The sequence below is a fragment of the Balaenoptera musculus genome, chromosome 10, assembly GCF_009873245.2.
Source record: "Balaenoptera musculus isolate JJ_BM4_2016_0621 chromosome 10, mBalMus1.pri.v3, whole genome shotgun sequence".
NCBI lineage: Eukaryota > Metazoa > Chordata > Mammalia > Artiodactyla > Balaenopteridae > Balaenoptera > Balaenoptera musculus.
In genome coordinates this window covers 99,060,586-99,081,283 of record NC_045794.1, presented here as the reverse complement: position 1 = coordinate 99,081,283, position 20,698 = coordinate 99,060,586, and the positions used below count along the sequence as shown (strand labels likewise).

At 41.2% G+C, this 20,698-nt stretch overlaps 1 protein-coding gene across 1 annotated transcript in view; it reads left to right on the top strand.

Annotated features, from left to right (window-relative positions):
- The window catches only part of EFCAB6 (EF-hand calcium binding domain 6), a 256,527-nt gene that overhangs the window by 32,605 nt on the left and 203,224 nt on the right, over positions 1 to 20,698 (top strand). The window contains exons 4-5 of the mRNA XM_036864665.1: positions 8,084 to 8,295; positions 15,864 to 15,952. Of these exons, the coding sequence (XP_036720560.1) occupies positions 8,084 to 8,295; positions 15,864 to 15,952 (301 nt within the window). The remainder of the gene's footprint in view (positions 1 to 8,083; positions 8,296 to 15,863; positions 15,953 to 20,698) is intronic.

Below are 20,698 nucleotides of genomic sequence, written 5' to 3'. Positions count from 1 at the left end.
TTTTTGGCCACACTGTGTGGCTTGTGGGATCTTAGTTCCCTGACCAGGGATAGAACCTGGGCCACGGCAGTGAGAGTGCCGAGTTCTAACCACTGGACCGCCAGGGAACTCCCTGAGTAGTTTTAGGTTTACAGAAAAACTGAGCTAAAGTACAGAGAATTCCCATACACCTCTTTACTCCCCATCCCCAGTTTCCCTTATTACCAGCATTGGCATTAGTGTGGTACATTCATTAGAATTGATGAGCCATTATTGACACATTATTAGAGTTCACAGTCTTTGTGTTGTACGTTCTTTGGGTTTTGATAAATGTATAATGACATGTGTCTGCTGTTACTGCTTCATACAGAGTAGTTTCACTGCCCTGAGAATCCTCTGTGCTCTGCCTATTCATCCCTCCCCCCCGCAATCTCAGGCAACCATTGGTCTTCTTACTGTCTCTGTAGTTTTGCCTTTTTCAGAATGTCATTTAGTTGGAATCATACAGTCCGTAGCGTTTTCAGATTGGCTTCTTTCACTTAGCAGTATGCACTTAAGGCTCCTTCATGTCTTTTCATGATGTGATAGTTCAGTTCTTTTTTTCTCTGAATAATATTCTCTTGTATGGATGTACAACAGTTTATTCACTACTGAAGGACATCTTGGTTGCTCTCATGCCTTGGTAATTATGAGTAAAGCTGCTATAGACATTTGCATGCAGATTTTTGTGTGGACGTAAAATTTTAATTGATTTGGATCACTCAGTTTTGGTTTTTTTTTCATGGCAGGAAGCAGAAGCTTCCTCATTTCCTTTTTTTTTTAAAAAATTTTTATTTATTTATTTATTTATTCATGGCTGTGTTGGGTCTTCGTTTCTGTGCGAGGGCTTTCTCTAGTTGCGGCAAGTGGGGGCCACTCTTCATTGCGGTGCGCGGACCTCTCACTATCGTGGCCTCTCTTGTTGTGGAGCACAGGCTCCAGACGCGCAGGCTCAGTAGTTGTGGCTCACGGGCCCAGTTGCTCCGCGGCATGTGGGATCTTCCCAGACCAGGACTCGAACCTGTGTCCCCTGCATTGGCAGGCAGATTCTCAACCACTGCGCCACCAGGGAAGTCCCGATCACTCAGTTTTAAAGCAATAAAATTTGACATTATAATTTCCCAAAAATGTGTCTTTTCATTTGTTCATTCCTCCCTCCCTCCCTTCCTTCACAAACATTTTCTGAGCCCTAATATGTGACAAGAACTGTCACAGGGACGGAGGATAAAGAGACGGGTCCAGTAGAGGGTCTGCCCTGGAGGATACCACAGTCTTGAGAGGGAGAGGAGGAATTCCAGCAGAACAATACCAGTGCCGGTCCAGAAGCACGTACAAAGTGCTGTGAGTGCACAGCCTGAGGAACCGGAAGGACTCAGAGGGACGTAGTGAAAGGATGGACCGGAAGAAAGGCATTCTAGTCACAGGTCACACTCGCCACCTGTGCTCATCTGCATCAGTGAGAGGCCACAGGCATCTACCAGAGAGACTATTTCAGGTGGGCCATGTGTCTGTCCAAATCTCAGGAAAGAGGGGAGAATGGATGTTGAGGGATAACTGGCAATTTCCAACACAAACAGTTGTCATCCATAATAAATCTCTTCCAGCTCAATAGCTCCACGCCTAGAGTATACTTTGGGTGTATCTTAGTTTAACTAGCTTTCTGACAGTACAAAGAAGAATGGAGTGAAGTGGGATTACTGGATTAAAGGGCATCCACACTCTTAAGGCTCGTGAGCACCACCGAGTTGCCTTTTGGAAGCTTGTACTGCACATCCCCACAAGTAATATTTAAAAGTACTTGTTTCTCAATAAATGCTGGAGAGGGTGTGGAGAAAATGGAACACTCTTGCACTGTTGGTGGGAATGTAAATTGATACAGCCACTATGGAGAACAGTATGGAGGTTCCTTAAAAAACTAAAAAATAGAACTACCATATGACCCAGCAATCCCACTACTGGACATATACCCTGAGAAAACCATAATTCAAAAAGAGTCATGTACCAAAATGTTCATTGCAGCTCTCTTTACGATAGCCAGGACATGGAAGCAACCTAAGTGTCCATCATTGGATGAATGGATAAAGAAGATGTGGCACATATGTACAATGGAATATTACTCAGCCATAAAAAGAAACGAAATGGTTATTTGTAGTGAGGTGGATGGAGTTAGAGTCTGTCATACAGAGTGAAGTAAGTCAGAAAGAGAAAAACAAATACAGTATGCTAACACATATATATGGAATCTAAGGAAAAAAAAAAAGGTCGTGAAGAACCTAGCGGCAAGACGGGAATAAAGACACAGACCTACTAGAGAATGGACTTGAGGATATGGGGAGGGGGAAGGGTAAGATGTGACAAAGAGAGAGAGTGGCATGGACATATATACACTACCAAACGTAAAGTAGATAGCTAGTGGGAAGCAACCGCATAGCACAGGGAGATCAGCTCTGTGCTTTGTGACCACCTAGAGGTGTGGGATAGGGAGGGCGGGAAGGAGGGAGATGCAAGAGAGAAGAGAGGTGGGAACATATGTATATGTATAACTGATTCACTTTGTTATAAAGCAGAAACTGACACACGATTGTAAAGCAATTATACTCCAGTAAAGATGTTAAAAAAAAATAAAAGTACTTGTTTCTCAATATCCTAACACAGAATATTATCTCTTACATTTTGTCCATTTGATATGCGTAAACAATATTCTGTTGTGATTTTAATCTGCATTTCTCTAATGGTGAGGTTAACTTTGATTGTCAAGTTCATCAGGTTTATGTCTTTCTTTTGTCAGCTGCCTGTTCATGTCCTTTGCCCATTTACCCACTGTGGGTTGGTCTTTTTAGTTATCTGTATGAGCTCTCTGTATTAAAAATAGTAATCCTTTATCTGCCTTATGTGCCATCAGTATCTTTTTTCATTTGTCATTTGCCTTTTATTTACGTTTTTTTTAAAGTACTGAATTATTTTTTTCTTTTCTAAATAAAAATTATATATATAGAAAACAAATATATTTAAATAAAAATTATATACATACATATATAATGTCTCCTAGCACCCCTTTTCTCTCCAGAGTTGGTCACCATTAAGTGTTTGGCTGGCCTGTCTCTCATGCGTGTCATGCATGCACACACACCTGTAGACATGTACTTATATAACTCATATTAAAGAAAGCACAATTCATGGGTGAATCTGTGAGCCACAGATATTAGACACCCTGTTTCCTTTTAAGATGTTTTTTGCTTTATGTTTATGTTTCAATCTGAATAATTTCTGTTGACCTGACTTTCTATTCACTAGTCCTTTCTTCTACTGTGTACAGTTTTGCTGTTAAACAAATTAAATGAGCTCTTCGCTTTGATATTGTATTTTTAATTTCTAGCTTTTTCATGTGCTTTAAAAAAATAGTTTCCACTTCTCTGCTGAAATTCCCTAGTGTTCAGCATTTTGTCAGTTTTCCCTTAATCTCTTTAACATATTTGTCATTCTTGGTTTAAATACCTGATCGTTTCTACATCTGTTCTCTCTGTGGGTCTTCGGGTGATTCTTTTTTGCTCTTGATCAGGTCACCTTTTCTTTGTTTACTTGTCTTGCAATTTTAAAAGGATTTAACACCAGACATTTGTGTAAAAAAGAGTAGAGACAGAAGTAAATCATATTTACCACCAGAAGAAGGAGTGCCCCTTCTGTTCAGGCTTCTGGTGAGGTGGGCTGGCTCAGTTTAATTTCTCAGTTGAGCTGTGTCTGGATTTGTTTGCAGTTTTGGTAAGATTCACGTGGCCCCTTGTTTCAAATGCTTCCCCTCAACAGGCCTTGCGATCTGAGCGCTGCTGAGACTCCAGCCATCTCTGCTTCACTGTCCGGCTGCCAGCTTGGCATCCTGTGGCGGGCTCTCTGCTTTCCAGCCCTCCTGCCACTTTTGGAGGGTTTCTGGGGAGCTCTCTTTGTCCTCCAGCTCAGCTGCTAGCTTTACGCACCTTAGGAGGTCGCCCTCCGCCCTGCCGCCCTGCCTGCAATTGCAGTGAGCTGCTGAGGTGCACTCGGTGAGGGCCCCGTACGCTTCAGAGGGGTTTGCCGCTGGTCGGTACTCAGGCACGGTGAGCAGCTGCCTGACACTTAGGGAAGACCCTGCATCCCTCGGGGCATATCACACAGCTCTCCCGCCTCGCTCCCAGCTTTGGGGTGCTTCCTGTGCAACGTGTGAAGACCCACGAGGACGGGTGCAGACTCGCTCTGTGACTGAGGCTCTTGGGATGCAAATCCACGGGATCGGTCCACGTGGCTACTAAGTAATTGCTTGTTTTCTCCATACCCCTGTGTAGAGTGAATCTGCTTCTCTTCCCAAGGCTCTGCAAGGATGAAAGGAGTCATGGGTGTTTTCTCTCTGAGGAGTGGCTGGTCCTTTCTGGAGTTTAGTTTATTTGTACCCTCAGTTCTTTGGTGGGTTTCAAACTCCTCTCTGTTTTTAGCTTATCCTACTTGTTCTCATTGCCAGGGTCAGAATGACAATCTGCTGTGACTTTCTGTATCCTAAACGGATGTAGAAAATTTTGTCAAATTCCCCTCCAGAGAGATCATATCAATTAGTACTCCCACCAGCAGGTTGTGCAAGTTTGGCTACCGCTTTCATTTTAAATTCCAGAAGTTGCATTAGGCTTGTGAAATAAAAAGTCTGCCCTCAAGTGAACTCAAATAGTTTCAAAGAAATATTTCTGATACTTCAAAATTAGAATTATTGATTGCCAAGATGGGGCTGCTTGGAAAGCAACTGAAAATGCGCATGAAAAGTCTGAAAAAAGATTTCAAGATGGAGACATAAAGACATAAAGGGGTCCCTCTGTGACGCTGGCTGCAGGAGGAGGAATTCCAGGCTGGGTGGGCAGAGGGAGAAATCCTCTTCACCAGCTGATGTGGAGCCCTGCAGCTCCGCCATGTGAATCAGCTGCTTCTGGGGTTCGAAGCGACAGTCAGAACCGCAGAGGGATGCAGGCAGCCACTCCTGCACACCAAGCATCCTTGGAGTTCTTGTGGGAGATTTAAGTCCCTTCTCGCCCAGGCTCTGTGCCCAGCCCTCTTCTGCCTGTCTATCTCCTCCTGGCTGAACATCTGGTTCCACATCCCGAAACGCCACCCGTAACAAAGCAGCAGCTCCGTCGTGACCCCCGTCCTAAGCTCCCCGGCTGCCCCCCACCTCGTTGGTTTGTGCTGCTTCCTTTGCGGCACTTGGCACTATCTACCGTTACCTCATCACTCATTTGTCTGTTTCTTGTTTTGCTTCCCCCTCCAGAGTCAAAGCTTTCCAAGAGCAGAGCTTCCTGTCTCATTCACGGCAGTACCTTCAGTGCCTAGAGCAGTGGCTGAAGTATGACAGATGCTCAGAAATATTTTTTGAATAAATGAAATTCCACACCCTTAAAAGTCAGTGTTTGGAAAGGCTCTCTTCTCTCCCTGCCTGCTTCCCTAAGGCTCCCACACAGCCAGTTCTCACGCCCGCATCCCAGCCCCACCCTCTGTGACCTCTAGATTTATGTGTTCAGTTTTCAAATGGACATCCCCACTTAGATACCCCAAACGGAGCTCATTCGCTTTCCCGCCAACTTTTCTCTTCTGTTCCAGGTGTCCATTGCTATGGACAAACACCACCAAACATAGAGGCTTGAAATCGCAACAATCGTGTATTTTGTTGACAGATCTGCAATATAAGCGGGTCCCAGGCATGGCTTGTCTCTGCTCTGTGCACGTCAGAGGGAGAGGTGCCAAGGCTGGGGGCGACTTGACATCTGGGGCTGGAACCAATTGGAGACTGGCTCCCTCGAATGGCCAGCAGTTGGTGCTGGCTCTTAGCTGGAAGCTCAGTTGGGGCCGTTGGCCAGCCACCTACACGTGGCTTCTCTGTGTGACTCCTTGACCTCCTCACAGCATGGGGACTGGGTGAGCATCTCAGGACCAGACAGAAGCTGTAGTACTTTCTGTGACTGTGTCTTGGAAATCACGTAGTGTCAATTCTGCTCTAGTCACAGACTCATCCGGATTTAAGGGGAAGGAACATACGCCCCACTTTTTGATGGGCAGAGAGTTAACACGATATCGTAAGAGAAGCATGTGTGGTGGGGATCTTGCTGTGGCCATCTTGGGAGATCCCACTGGCCACGTCGTCCATGTTTGCTTTCTCACTGCTCACCCAGCCACCCACGCCAGGTACATGAACTTTATTCATCCTCTTCTGCTGCCTCACCCGACACGTCAAATCAGAAGGTTCTGTAGACTCTACTGCCTCTATTTTAACATCTCTTTTATTCATCCCGGCTTTTCACTCGCCGACCATCACATTAGTGTGGACCTCACTTAAGACCTGTCTGAGCTGGCTCTAATTACCCAGCTTCTCTTATACCGTCACTCTCCTCCCCTTTCTGTTTCTCTCCCATGTGATACCAGAGTGAAGTTTATGAATGAAAATTGGGTTGTGTTATCCTCTCGATGACAATCCTGCTGTAGCATCCCGTAACCAGAGCACAAAGCCAGAGGACAGGACCGCGTGCCTTGGCTCCTGCTGACTTTCCCAGTCTCCTCTCCTGGCTGGTGCCCACTCTGCGTGTCCCCTCCTGGCTGTCCTCCACAGCAGCCCCACTTCCAGCCCCTCTCGCTCTCAGGGAACACAACGTTGCAGTGGAAGTGTCACTCTGTCCTCTAAGAAGATTTTCCTGAGACCCTCCTCCTGTCACCCCAAACCAACCACTCTATGTTCTAGATCTCCAGTGTATCCCAGTTAAGTAATCCCCTCCCTGGGGGAGGCCGTGGGCATCGTGAGCTGAGCCATCCCCAGCACCGGGCACAGGCCTCGTGTGTGCACGGTGAGCAAGCATCAGGGAAGGTGGGTATCAGTGACGGCCAGCACAGCCCCTGGAAGGATGGATGTGGTCCCCAGGACCCGCCACGCTGCTTCTCCTGAGGTTAGGACTCGTAAGGTCTTCACGACAGGTGTGGGCGCTGGTATCTTCTCTGTTACCGCCTCAACCGGAAGGCAGCTCAGCCATCCTACAGCTGTGAGCAGATCCCTCACTGCCTCTGGGAAGGTCCACGTTGGCGCTTTGAATCCATCCTCTGGCCCAGGTCACCCCAAGACTAAAGCCGTCACTGTCCTCATGCCAGGAAGCTTCCATAGCTTGATAAGAAATTCTCATTTAAAGGGAAATAACTAGAGCCATCCTCCCCTAGCTTCTGCTGTGAACAGTTTGACAAAAAATGAGGCAATGTTCGAGACATTTAATGTGTCCAGGATTTACTCTGTAAGACAGAGGTACTAAATGAACTATGGTCACCAAGCCTTTGCAATCTCATTAATAGATATAAGAGATTTACCAAGCTACCATGGTTCTTAGCCTCCGCTTTACCTAGTAGGTTATAAAATATCAAAAGGGACTAATCACGTCTTCATGTTTATGATACTGATGGGCGCCATGAGTTAATTTGTAGTTACTGTGTTTGTCTGTAGGGTGTCAGCTGCCCTTTGGTGATACGGGGACTCTGGGACCTAAACCATTACAGCTGGGACCCCTTTCCCCACCAGGAAGTGCAGGCGCCCTGCAAGCTCATTAGAGAACTAAACATTCTTCATTATCTTTTAGTATCCAGGGATTCTCACCTCTTCCTTGTCTTTGAAAGGAAAAGGTTGTAGATTTAAGAATTACATGTTTTTCCCTCAAAAATTGGCAAGGGGATGAAAAGTGAATATGATATTTTGAAGATTTATTTGAGATAAAACTGATTCTTAACTAAGTTTTATTTCAATATCCATGTTTTTCACTTGTAGTGACATAGGTCCTTTATAGGGAAGATTATCTTTGCTTTTTTTTTTCTAATGTTATTACTATTATTTTATATTGATTGAAATGTAAATTTCAGAGGTGCAACAAATGACTGCAGATTTGCCATTGCGGGTCATCTACTTGTAAACCTAGATATTGTAGAAGGAATACTGTTTAGAAGTTTGTTGGATTCTAGTACACAGTGAAATGCTTTTTATTGTCTTAGCTTTAAGAGCGTTTAATAAATAGCTGTCTCTCTTTTACAGCCACAGCTGTTGCAAATCCAATACTGTCGTCCTTAGATGTTAAACGGATTTTATTTCAAAAAATTACTGATAAAGGAGATGAGTTGAAGAAAGCCTTTCACCTGCTCGACATCAGTAACAACATGACGGTGACAAAGAATGAACTGCGAAGAGTCATCACAACCTTCCTGCTGCCTCTCACGAGAGAACAGTTTCAAGATGTGCTGGCTCAGGTACAGTGCGGAAAAGACTCAGAATCACCCAGTATGGAGGAGGGGATGCAGTATATTACAGGAGCATGTAAGCTCGTCTGGCTTTCCCCCACTGTCCCAAATACAGTTTTGTTTGTCACAATTCAATTAAATTCTGGCAGGTGTGGGACAATTATCATGTGCTTGGGTCATATTTTGTGTGTAGCACTATTATAATCATATTAGTTTATTTTTTAAGGCTTCCATATACAGAGTATTTGATCAACATGTATTTTGAAACTTAGTATTTGCGTTTGTTCTTACCTGAAATGGTTATTGAGCGTCTACTGTATGCTCAACCCAATGCAGAGTAATCAGACAGTTTTCAGCTATTATTTCTTCAAATATTTTTTTCTACCTCTTCCTCTGCTCTCTCAGACATTTTGGTATTGTCCTCCAGACCCCCGAGGCTCTGTTCATTTTATAAAATATTTTTCCTGTCTATCTTTCAGATTGCATAATTTCCATTGATGTGTCTTCAAACTCACTGACTCTTAGCATCTCCATTCTGCTATGAAGTCCATTCAGTGAATTTTTAATTTTAGACATTGTATTTTTCAGTTCTAGAATTTTCATTTGGTTCTTTTTTATAATTTCTATTTATCTGCTTAGATTTCTTGGTTTTTCTTTCAATTATGAGCATATTTCTTTTGACTAGGTTGAGCGTAGTTAAAATAGCCGCTTAAAAGTCCTTATCTGGTAATTCTAACATCTGGATCATCTCAGGGTTGGCCTGCTTTGATTTTTTTTTTTTTTTTGAGAAGGGTCACATTTCTCTGGTTCTTCATTTTTTTTTTTTTAATTAATTATTTATTTATTTATTTAATTTATGGCTGTGTTAGGTCTTCGTTTCTGTGCGAGGGCTTTCTCTAGTTGCGGCAAGTGGGGACCACTCTTCATCGCGGTGCGTGGGCCTTTCACTGTCGTGGCCTCTCTTGTTGGGGAGCACAGGCTCCAGATGTGCAGGCTCAGTAATTGTGGCTCACGGGCCTAGTTGCTCCGCGGCATGTGGGATCCTCCCAGACCAGGGCTCGAACCCGTGTCCCCTGCATTGGCAGGCAGATTCTCAACCACTGCGCCACCAGGGAAGCCCTGGTTCTTCATTTTTGAGCATATTTGGATAATATCCCAGACTAGTGCTATTCAATAGAAATATAATGTGAGTCACATAAATAATTTTAAATTTTCTAGCAGCTACATTACAAAAATAAAAAGAAATAGGTGAAATTAATTTTAATAATATTTTTATTTGACCAAATAAATATATCCAAAATATTATCTCATTTCAACATGTAATCACTATTTAAAATTGGTAATAAGATATTTTACATTCTTTTCTGTGTACTAAGTCTACAGAGCCTGGTATGTACTTTACACTTACAGAAGACCTCAACGCTGACACTAAATTTCCATTGGAAATACTTTATCTATATTTAGATTTCATAAAATTTGCTGTTGAAATATTAGATTCATATACCCAGTCATTCCAAACTTAAAAGTTTTCCCAGAGCGGAGTTAATTTTAGAATTTAAATTAATTACCATTAAATTTAACAAACAGTTCAGTTCATCAGTTACCCTAGCCACGTTTACAGTGCTCAGGAGTCACATACGGCTCTGGCTGTTCATTAAACAGTGCAGTGCTAAACGTCACGAATGCTGTGCTGTGGAGACTCTGGATTCTGTTATATTCCTCCGAGACTTTTGATACTTTTGCTTTGACAGGCAGTTAACTTGCAAATTCTCTCTCACCTGCAGTGGGCAGTCGTTCGTATCTTGATTCAGCTTGTTGGTCTTTTGCTGGGACTCTTGAGCCTGACCTACACACACTCGGTTCATGTGCCAGCTGGAAATGTGGACAGAGTGTGTACACAGAAAGCGGTGCTCCTCCTCTTTCGGGTTCCTCTCACATTTTTGATGGTTGTGGTTGCTTTGGGTTCAGTGTGCTGGCTCTTCAGGCCAGAAAGACAGTGGGTTTTTTTAGGGGGCGGGGTTTACCTGCTTTGTGCTGGGCACTGACTGTGGCCTGATCTTAGGTTCAAAGCCACTGAGAACAGGAAACTCCCTCCGTACTTGTCCCTTCTTCTAAAGTTTTAAGTTCCTCCAAAATCTGCCTGCTTTCTTTCACTCTTCAGAACCTTTAGAGAGTTATTTTTTGTATTTCGACAGAGTTTATGGATGTTGTCTGTGGGAGGTTAGTCTTTTGAGAGCTTTCTCTGCCAGAACTTCTTCTGCTTTATTGTTTTTAAAAAAGCAATCACAAAGTCACAAGTTGGAAGTATAGTGCAAAGAACAATTTTCTCTTTCGTAAGCCATTTGGGGGTAAGCTGCTGCATTACCTCAAATATTTCAGTGTATGTTTCCTTAAAACCAGAGCCCTGTCCTATACACCCGCAATCCAGCCATCATGGTAAGGGCAGTAATGTCAACTCATGTCAGCCGTCTCAGCCCCAGGCCCCAGGTCACAATCATGCAGTGCATTTGGCAAGTCTCCTGTAGCCTAGAACACTTCTTCAGTCTTTCCTTAGTCTTGAGGACCATAACACTTTGAAGATTGCAGACCTGTTATTTTGTAGAGTGTCCCTGACTTGAGTTATCGGATGTTTCCTGACGACTAGATTCAGGCTTGCATCTTTGGCAGGAATGTCACAGAAATGATGCTGTGCTCTTCTCAACGCTTTTATGAGCTTACAGGTGATTTCAGTCTGTCGCATTACTGCTGATGTTCACTGCAGTCACTTGATTAAGGTGGAATCTATCAGACCCATCTGTCTTTTTCATGGTGGAGTGCTCTTTATCTACTTTGCAATTAATAAGCATTTTGTGGGAGAAACTTTGAAACTATGTAGATATGCCATTCCTCACCAGACTTTCATGTATTCATTTATTGTTTATACGTTTGCAGGGACTCAAGATTTCCTGTTTTATTAAGTGGGTTATGATCCATTACTTTCATTATTTATTTTGATGTTTCAGTTGTCTCCAATATAGCCAGTAGGAGCCCCTTCATGCTGGTTTCTGTGTCCTTTTGACATGTCCCCATCATTCTTTGAGCACTTCCTTACTTTCTGATACAAGATATTATAAACTCATCTGTACTTCCCTTGCCTCGGTCCCAGAATCATCCATTTCTCCAAAGAGCTCTGGTTCCTTTTAATGGAACAGGGTATCCAGAATCTGGGATCTGAGTATACCAGAGCTGCTCATTGCTCCAGGCCCTCTAAGTGGGCAGAGCCCTAGAGGATATATTCCATATATAGACATATATATACATTTACATACATTTACATCTACATGTATTTCTATATCAATCTATATATTGAAAACCATGAGTTCACACCAATACCACCAATTCTAACCCAGTACCTCAGGGTTCATTGTAATTTTCTCACTTTCTATATTTGTAACTACCGTTTCAGACAATGAGCCACTTGGCTTCTGTGTTCTGAGTATATTCACTTATTTGATCAGCCTCCCTGGCATGTGACTCATCTCCCATGTCCAGCACCTCCACCCCCAGGTGGATGCCCTCTTCCTCCGACCGTGCTCTGGACCACGGTTCCCCCATGTTGCAGACGCCACTTTTGTCTGCCCCATCTAGTGACTGTAGGACTGAATTGTGAGGGAACAGACATGGAAGGAGGGAAGGGGAGGAAAGACGAAGAGCTTTTCTCTTCTTCTTTTAAAAAATGTTTCCGCTTTATTCACTTCCAGCATTTCACAAATAGTGTATATTGATTCTTTTATGTATCACCTTTTATTGTACCTGCATTTTAAATAAAAGCTTTATTAATATATAATTTACGTATCATAAAATTCACCATTTAAAAATGGACAAGTTCCTGGTTTTTCATATATTCACAGAGTTGTGCAACCATCACCACCATCTAATTCCAGAACATTTTATCACCCCCAAAAGAAACTTTGTATTCATTAGCAGTCACTCCCCACTCCCCTTCCCCAGGGGACATTAATTAATTAATTAATTAATCCCAGACATCCATTAATCTATTGATACCTTAAGTCACAATAGATTGCCTATTCTGGACAGTTCATAAAATGCAATAATACAATATATGATCTTTTGTGACTGGCTTCTTTCACTAAGCATAATGTTTAGTTATGCTAAACATCCGTGTTATAGCATGAATCAGTATTTCTTTCCTCATTATGGCTGAATAATATTCCACTGCATGGATACACCACACTTTTTCATCAGTTGATGGATCTTTGGGTAATTTACACATTTTGGCTTTTGTGAACAATGCTGCTGTGAAATTTCATGTACAAATTTTTATGTGGACATATGTTTTCACTTCTCTCGGGTACATACCTAGGAGTGGAATTGCTGTGTCATATGGTAATGTTCTCTTGCTTTTAAAGAACCTTTGTCCTCACAAATATCACATCAGTTTCCTCATAACCTTGATTTAACTGTTCCTTTCTTTATACCAAATGGAAAGTTAAAATATTATTTCCTGCTGCTGTCTCCCTATATTCATGATCTAATCTTAATTTAAAATTTTGACAGCCTTCCCAAGCTAATCAGCTATGCAAGAAGAGGAAAAGTACAGAAAATGTGAAATGTGTATCCGTTTTTTAAAAGCTACATCTGTTTTTAAAAGAAGTCACTGAGAACTGTAGAACTTCAGAGACTTTAAAAAACAGGTTCTGATAGTCTATCTTATAATCAGGACGTTTTTCTAGAACCTTGAGCTCCTGTGACCCTCCTGTATAAACCAAGGAGACTGGAGTGTGGTGCCTTTTCAGGAGGCCAAGTTCATTGGGAATGAAGGGCAGGGCTTCTCTTCTTAATCCCTGGAGTTCACAGTGTGTGTCCCTTTTCTAGACCTTTTAATGACTAATCCATGTGGTGATACAAACTTTCTTTTTTAATAGTTAATATAAGCCTAACTGGAAATATATAAAACAGGTAAAATATTTCATGGGAATCTCACCCTTAAAATTAGAAAAGAATTTTCCAGTTATAGTGAATTTACTTTAGCTTTAATTTTATTTCAAGAACCATGTCAAGAATGTTTGAACGTCAGGGAGTTTTGATGATTGATCAGGGCAAGAGTGATGAGGAGGGATTGCTTGTAACCTGCCCTATACCTTAGTTTCATTAATAGTAATACAAATTTTTTTAAAATGTGGCTTCAGTCTCTGAATATTAATATAAACATTTTAAAAGAAGTTGAATTGGTAAATAGATTCCAGAGAAGGAAAACTAAGTTCCCTTCTGGTCCTGGTGGTTGTGCTGGGTTGGGGAAAGAGAAGTCTTTGAAGGTACTTATCAACATACTGGATGTGGATTTACAAACTACACTCCCCCAGCCCCAGTCTAAGAATTGCTTTCAGTGATTCATCAGTGGACGGTTTTGATTCTCCAACATTTTTGCCAGAATAGCAAATACTGGAGAGGCGATTTGGGTTGTCTAAGCGCTTAGTTTTGGAGACCAGTCATTGCAAATGTGTATCTGCCACATTAGAATTTGCATTAGACCATAAGTAGCAATATGAAATGTGACAAAAGCTTCAATAGATTTTTTAAAAATTTTATTTATTTATTATTTATTTTTGGCTGCGTTGGGTCTTCGTTGCTGTGCGCAGGCTTTCTCTAGTTGTGGCGAGCGGGGGCTACTCTTCATTGCGGTGAGCAGACTTCTCATTGCGGTGGCTTCTCTTGTTTCAGAGCACGGGCTCTAGACGCACGGGCTTCAGTAGTTGCAGCATGCGGGCTCAGTATGTGGCTCGCAGGCTCTAGAGCGCAGGCTCAGTAGTTGTGATGCACAGGCTTAGTTGCTCCACGGCATGTGGGATCTTCCTGGACCAGGGATCGAACCCGTGTCTCCTGCATTGGCAGGTGGATTCTTAACCACTGTGCTACCAGGGAAGTCCCAGCTTCAATAGACTGATGGATTTTAAGGCAGGGTGGTTAGTGCAGTGAGATGAACTTGGGCTCTGGAGTCACAGATTTCTGTGACTAAATGACTTAATGGCAGTGCCATGCAGGGAGGTCTGCTCTGTGAAATGTGGAAAATTTCAACCTCCTCAGAAGGTAGTTTGGGGCTAAATGAGTTAAAACCAAGAGCAGTGCCTGTACCCATTTATAAAGTATGAGCTCTGCAAATGTAAGTTTCTTCCCTTCCATGTTAACTCTTATCACTACCAAGACCAGGAGGGCATCCAGTCTGGGAAACTGCACGTTTAATCTGTCCTTGCCCTTCTTCTGTAAAACTAGGGAACCTTTGAAGTGTCTACCCAAATTATATCTACTAAAAAATGCCCTATCAGAAATCCCAGTCCTGGGTGTCCTTTCCAGGAAAAGGCTTCACAAAGGCCCACCCTGTGAGCCACTCTCCCTCTGGGCCCATTTCCTAGTTATACATGTTTTAAATAGCAAGGAGAAATTTGTCCTTTGGGGAAGACTGAGATAACCATGCTAGGCTTTGAGGCTGGAACTTTAAGGGCTAAGTACATATCAGACTTGGTTGTATAGGCTTGGGAGCCACTCAGATGTATGGGAGCCATTCAGCTGTATGGGAAATTGTACTTTGTATATTTGCATGAAGCTTAATAAAATATATTTATATTGATTATATACTTATGTTAATTTTAATTTCATAATGCTTTTTTGGGGGAAATAATTATTTTCACTTTTAAAAAAATTTGACTTTTTATTTAAAAGTAATTTCAAACCTCCAGAAAATTTGTAAGGATAAGAGTGGCAAACAGTAGCCACATACCCTTTACCCAGATTTGACAGTTGTGAACATTTAGCCTCGTTTGCTTCTCCTGTGATCTTTCATTCATATATATATGCAAGCAATATATATGAAATACACAATGTGTACATAATTATTTTCTGAACCGTTTAAGAGGATGTTGCTTATATTAATGGTTCTTTAATTCTAAATACTTCAGTGTGTATTTCCTTAAGAATAAGAACTGTTCTCTTACATAATCACAGTACAGTTAACAACTTCGGTAAACTAAACATTGAGATAATAATACTTTAATTTAACCTACAGTCCATAGTAACCCACTTGACCCAATGATGTCCTTTATAGAATTTTAGATTTGAAAATGATTTTTTTCTACCTTAAAATTATATGAATGTACAGTAAGTGCACATGACACTGAGAGGGTAAATTGTGCTGTGGCCTCAGACTTTTGGGAAATATATATATATATATATATTTATACGTATACACATATATAAAATACATATGCATATATAAACTATATATTAGAATATATTTCTCTTAATTTTACTTTATCTTTTAGATAGACCTAGATTTTAGATAATTTTGTAGACAACTTGTTGGCTTTTAACTGAGACAGACTGGCATTCTGGCATTCATGCTGCTTGTGCTTAGTTTGCTGAGGGTGCATGTCAACTCAGACACCTGGATTGAATAGCTGTGAATGTTACTGGGATGCCCATCCCACTAAGAATATCCTGCCTTACATCATGAAACCTGCTGTGCTGTCCACTGCTTGGATCTGAATTCCCTAATGGCTGTTATTCTTCTTGTTTGGACGTAGATCCCCCTCACCAGCTCTGGTGCCATTCCGTACCTTGTATTCCTGTCCAGATTTGGTGGAATTGACCTGAATATAAATGTTATAAAGAGGTAAGTTTTTTTTTCCTCATATGCAAATGTGAAACTTGAAACGATAAGAAATAGGACACAAGGTCATTAGAGCTAATCATGTCAACAGATATAATCCTCAGTCAAAAATTTTATTTAGAGAAGATTCTAATGTCTAAGTGGGATATATTTCAGAATAAGAAAAAGAATATTGTATTAAAAATGGAAACATAGCAAATTAAAACCAGACTAACATATTTCATATGCAACGCATTTCAGATTTGGAAATAAGGAATTTAAATTTTTTTTTTTGGCTGTGCCATGGCTTGCGGGATCTTAGTGCCCCGACCAGGGATTGAACCCGGGCCCCGGCAGTGAAAGCGCTGAGTCCTAACCACTGGACCGCCAGGGAATTCCCTGGAAATAAGGAATTTAAACTTTGAAGTAGAAGTATTAAGATGCCAAATTTTAAATTTGTTTGTTTTTATACATTTTTAATGTCTTTCATTGGATAGTGATCATATTTTGGTAGCTAGAAATGAAATATTTTAAAAAAGATCTTTGTATGATCTCCTCTGTATTTCATAATTGTAGCATGAGCATGAAGCTCATTTGCTTTATGTGCAAAAACGAGAGAGCTAAAGTCTGAACTTTAATGTCTCTATCAGCTGTAAAGTTCTTTGATTCTAGTGTATGATGTAGGAAATATTGTTGTAGTAAAAAAAATTATTTACTCAGATTATCTGACTCTAAATGGGTAAGCTTCATTTTCTCAGGAATTGTGTAAACAATTATAAGATAATTAAATTTGGTTCTGAAATATTAGCAAATTTTGGTATTACAGCTTTCGTGATTGCATCCATCCTGGATGCAGCTGAGGTGTAAGACTTAGTGCAGCAGTGTGGAGCAGGGAGGGGGAGTTGATGTTCACTGGGTGTAGAGTTTCAGTTTTGTAAGGTGAGCAAGTCCCAGAGATCTGTTGTACAACAGTGTGAATATGTTAACATTACTGAGCTGTATATTAAAAATGGTTAAGATGGTAACTTACGTGGTTTTTTGTTACCACAATTAAAAAAATAAAAGAATTAGTGCAGCAGCTCCAACAAGAATGACAAGGGATTATCCGCTCCACGATGTGGGACTTCTTTGTGCTCTGATCAGTTGATGTTCCATAAGTGGTGAACTAGGATAACTTCCAGGCTCATTCAGAAGGACCACTGGTCATTTTATAGGCTCTGTATTCATGCTCTTGACTTAAAACCATCCACATTTGTGGAATAAGTAATCTAGTTTGAATATTCTTTGCTGAAAAACTCAGCAGTTGGAAAAGCTACGAGCAGGAGGGTTCTTTTTTGCTTTTGTTTAATTGTGAAACTTCAGTCTAATAATTTGAGATGAAAAGTATCATAAGTTACTTCCTTAAACATAAAAGACTAAATATTTAAACTAAATTTGAAAGATTTCTGACTTACACATGAAGCTAAATTCTCTTTATTGTTGAAGACCACGAATTATAGTGAGTAGAAACTTCTCTTTCTAGTACTATGGTAGGCTACCTCCATGAAAAACACTTCCACTAAAAACAACTAAAATGATGGATAAAAGGTAAAATATTGTAATACATTACTGAGCTGGCAAGAAGGTAATTCTCAGAGGCTAAACATGCAGTAAAAATTGGAATCCAGAGAAGGGAGGTTTCTGTAAAGCCAGTTTTTACCCTGAAGGTATTGGCCAAATCTTGGTGAATTTGTGTTTCAGTTTTGTTGGCTATTTGGAGTGAAGGGGACAAGAGTCAAAACCTGCAGGGTCTGCCCAAGGTGGAGAAACCTAAGAGAAGACCAGTATAGGCACAGTTGGGACCCCTATACCCTCTTGTAAGGATAATCTACAAAATATAAACCTGCATCACAGAAGGGCACAAGGAAACCTACCAGTTTCAACACTGGCATTGGGTGAATAGGGGAAAAGTTGTAATCACAAGTCAATTCATGAAAATCTGTGTCTAAAATAATGCTACCTGTGTGGTCTGAAAAGTCTCAGGCTAGGAATTTACTTAAAACTGGTCCTGGACTGGGTGTGCCCTTCTGTGGAGGAATACATCTACAACATAGCCCTTAAAGAAAACCACAGATAAAGTGTCACACAAAAAAACCTTGAAAACATATGAAGAGACAAAGAATGAGGACCACAAACAAATGGAAATCATATCCAGTGGAATCAGATCTCCAAACACTTGGGATATTGGAACTATCAGATACAGAATCTAAAAGTAGTGTTTTAATATCTTTAAAGAAGTGAAAGAATGGATTCAATATATGAGTGCAAAACAAGAGGCAATTGAAGAAGTACAAAATGGAACTCTTGGTATTGAAAGATACAGTCATTATAGAATAAAATTCAGTGGATGGGTGAAAACAGTGGATTCAACACAGCTGAAAAGAGCATTAGTGGAGTGGAAAATAGATCTGAAGATATTATCCAGAATGCAGCACAGAAAGAGAGAGAGATACCAAACATGGAGAACAGGTATAAGAGACATGGGAGGTGGGAAGAGAAGGCCCAACAATACTTCTTACTGGATTTCCAGATATGTAAGAGAAAGAGTAGGACAGAGATTATATTTGAAAAGGTAATGGCTTAGAATCTCAAGCCAGATAAATAAAAAGGAATGCTTATCTAGACATATCACAGTAAAACAGCAGAACATCAACATCAAAGAGAAAATATTAAAGGCAGTGAGAAGAAAAAGGGAATTGACTTCAGAGGAGTGACAGTTAGACTGACACTGATGTCTCAACAGGGACAATGAAAGGTATGAGATTGTGGGAAAATGTCTTCAATGCACTGAAGCTAAAATATTTGCCATCCTAGAATTTTATACTATGTTTGTAAGAATGAGGATGAGAACTTTTTCTGTGGGAACCCCTGGGACCCTCTCCTCTTCTTGCCATGGTATCTGCTCATCCACTGGTATCAGAGTATTTGGAAAAGGAAGACACATCTGGCACCTTTGCCTATGGTGTTCAAGGTTACTTTTCACCTAGATCTTGTATACTCTCTTCACACTGACTTGTATGAAAATGAGGCAGCCTGTGCATTGAATTAGCCGATCATTAGACTTGGGCTAAATCTTAGGACATTGACAGATTTTCAGCTCAAATTCCCTGAATTGGTGGTGGGGGGACTTATTATTGTGGTCACAGCACTTCCCTTCTGGAAATATGGTTCAAGAGGTCATATTTTGTATCAGCCAAAACTTGATGCCCTTGACAACATAGAGTGAACACAACACAGAAAAGGTATGCCGTCTGTTCTGTCCTGGCCATCTCAGCCTCACCAGAACTGTCTAATATGAGGAAGTTACTGAATGTCCTATGGTGGTTGATTAAGTTGGAAGCAACATGAAGATTAAAGAGGATATTTTGCATCAGAAAACATTTAGGACCTGGAATGATATCAAGAAGTCTGTGCCTCTGAGTGTATGAGAGCTGGTAAGGACAAAATGTGGAACTGCTCTTGCATCTGCCATGGATGACCTCACATCATCTGTAATAATGGCAGTATCATCAATAACCCTTCAGAAGCATCCAAGGAGTTATTCTATTTAAAATGAGTAAATTGAACCTTTGAGATTTGCTTCTGATGGACATGTCGAACATTTCTGCTTATGGACCAAAAGTGTTTCCCGCTTCAATAATCCGTGTGGCACTCAGCACAATGCTACCTCCCTGAAGAATAACTACAGCCTTCCACATACAAAGCAATCGAAACAGATCTTAGCAGAAGATTTTGAAAGCTTTCTGAGCACCATACAGAAAGATTCACGACGGAGTTCTGAAGAACTTACTGAAGAGCCTGAGAATTATGTTGAAGCAAAATTCATTCACAAATATGTGCAGGGTGTCAATGCATTGTTTATAAGGCAAAGCAACAAGAATCAAAGAATTTTTCCCTGTACTTACATCCAGTTTCTTTAATTCAGCATCAATATTTCCTTCATTCAAATATCAACCTTTAGCCATACGTGGCATATATTACAACTAGCTGTCACCTGTGAAAACTTATCGTTCACTACGGCTTAGACATGAGGTAGAACACAACCGACCTTCCTGTGTAATGTCACATTTCAGACATCAACATGTAGGGCCAACTGAACTATGGAAGAGTGTGTAAAAGAAGAAAGAAACTGCATGGATCTTATTCTAATAAGTTAAAAAAACAATACACATAAAGAGGAGACTGTGGACTGCGTCAGATTCAGACTGATGCCCTGTTTCCCTCCTCTCCCTGACTTATTAGCCATTTTGTGACCATGTACTTTGCCCTCAAGTCTCAAATCTGATAATTGAGTTTTTGCTCTCTTTTTCTATTCTAAAATCTTCCCTTGGGGGGCTTCCCTGGTGGCGCAGTTGTTGAGAATCTGCCTGCCAATGCAGGGGACACGGGTTCGAGCCCTGGTCCGGGAAGATCCCACATGCCACGGAGCAACTGGGCCCGTGAGCCACAATTACTGAGCCTGCGCATCTGGAGCCTGTGCTCTGCAACAAGAGAGGCCGCGACAGTGAGAGGGCCACGCACCGCGATGAAGAGTGGCCCCCGCTCGCCGCAACTAGAGAAAGCCCTCACACAGAAATGAAGACCCAACACAGCCATAAATAAATAAAAAAATAAATAAATTTATAAAAAAAAAAAGAAAAAAAATCTTCCCTTGGTTACCTGATGACCGTAACCAGCTTTATTTGTCCAAGTTTCTGGGGCTTCATGTCCTCCCTCCCTCCTCCTACAAAG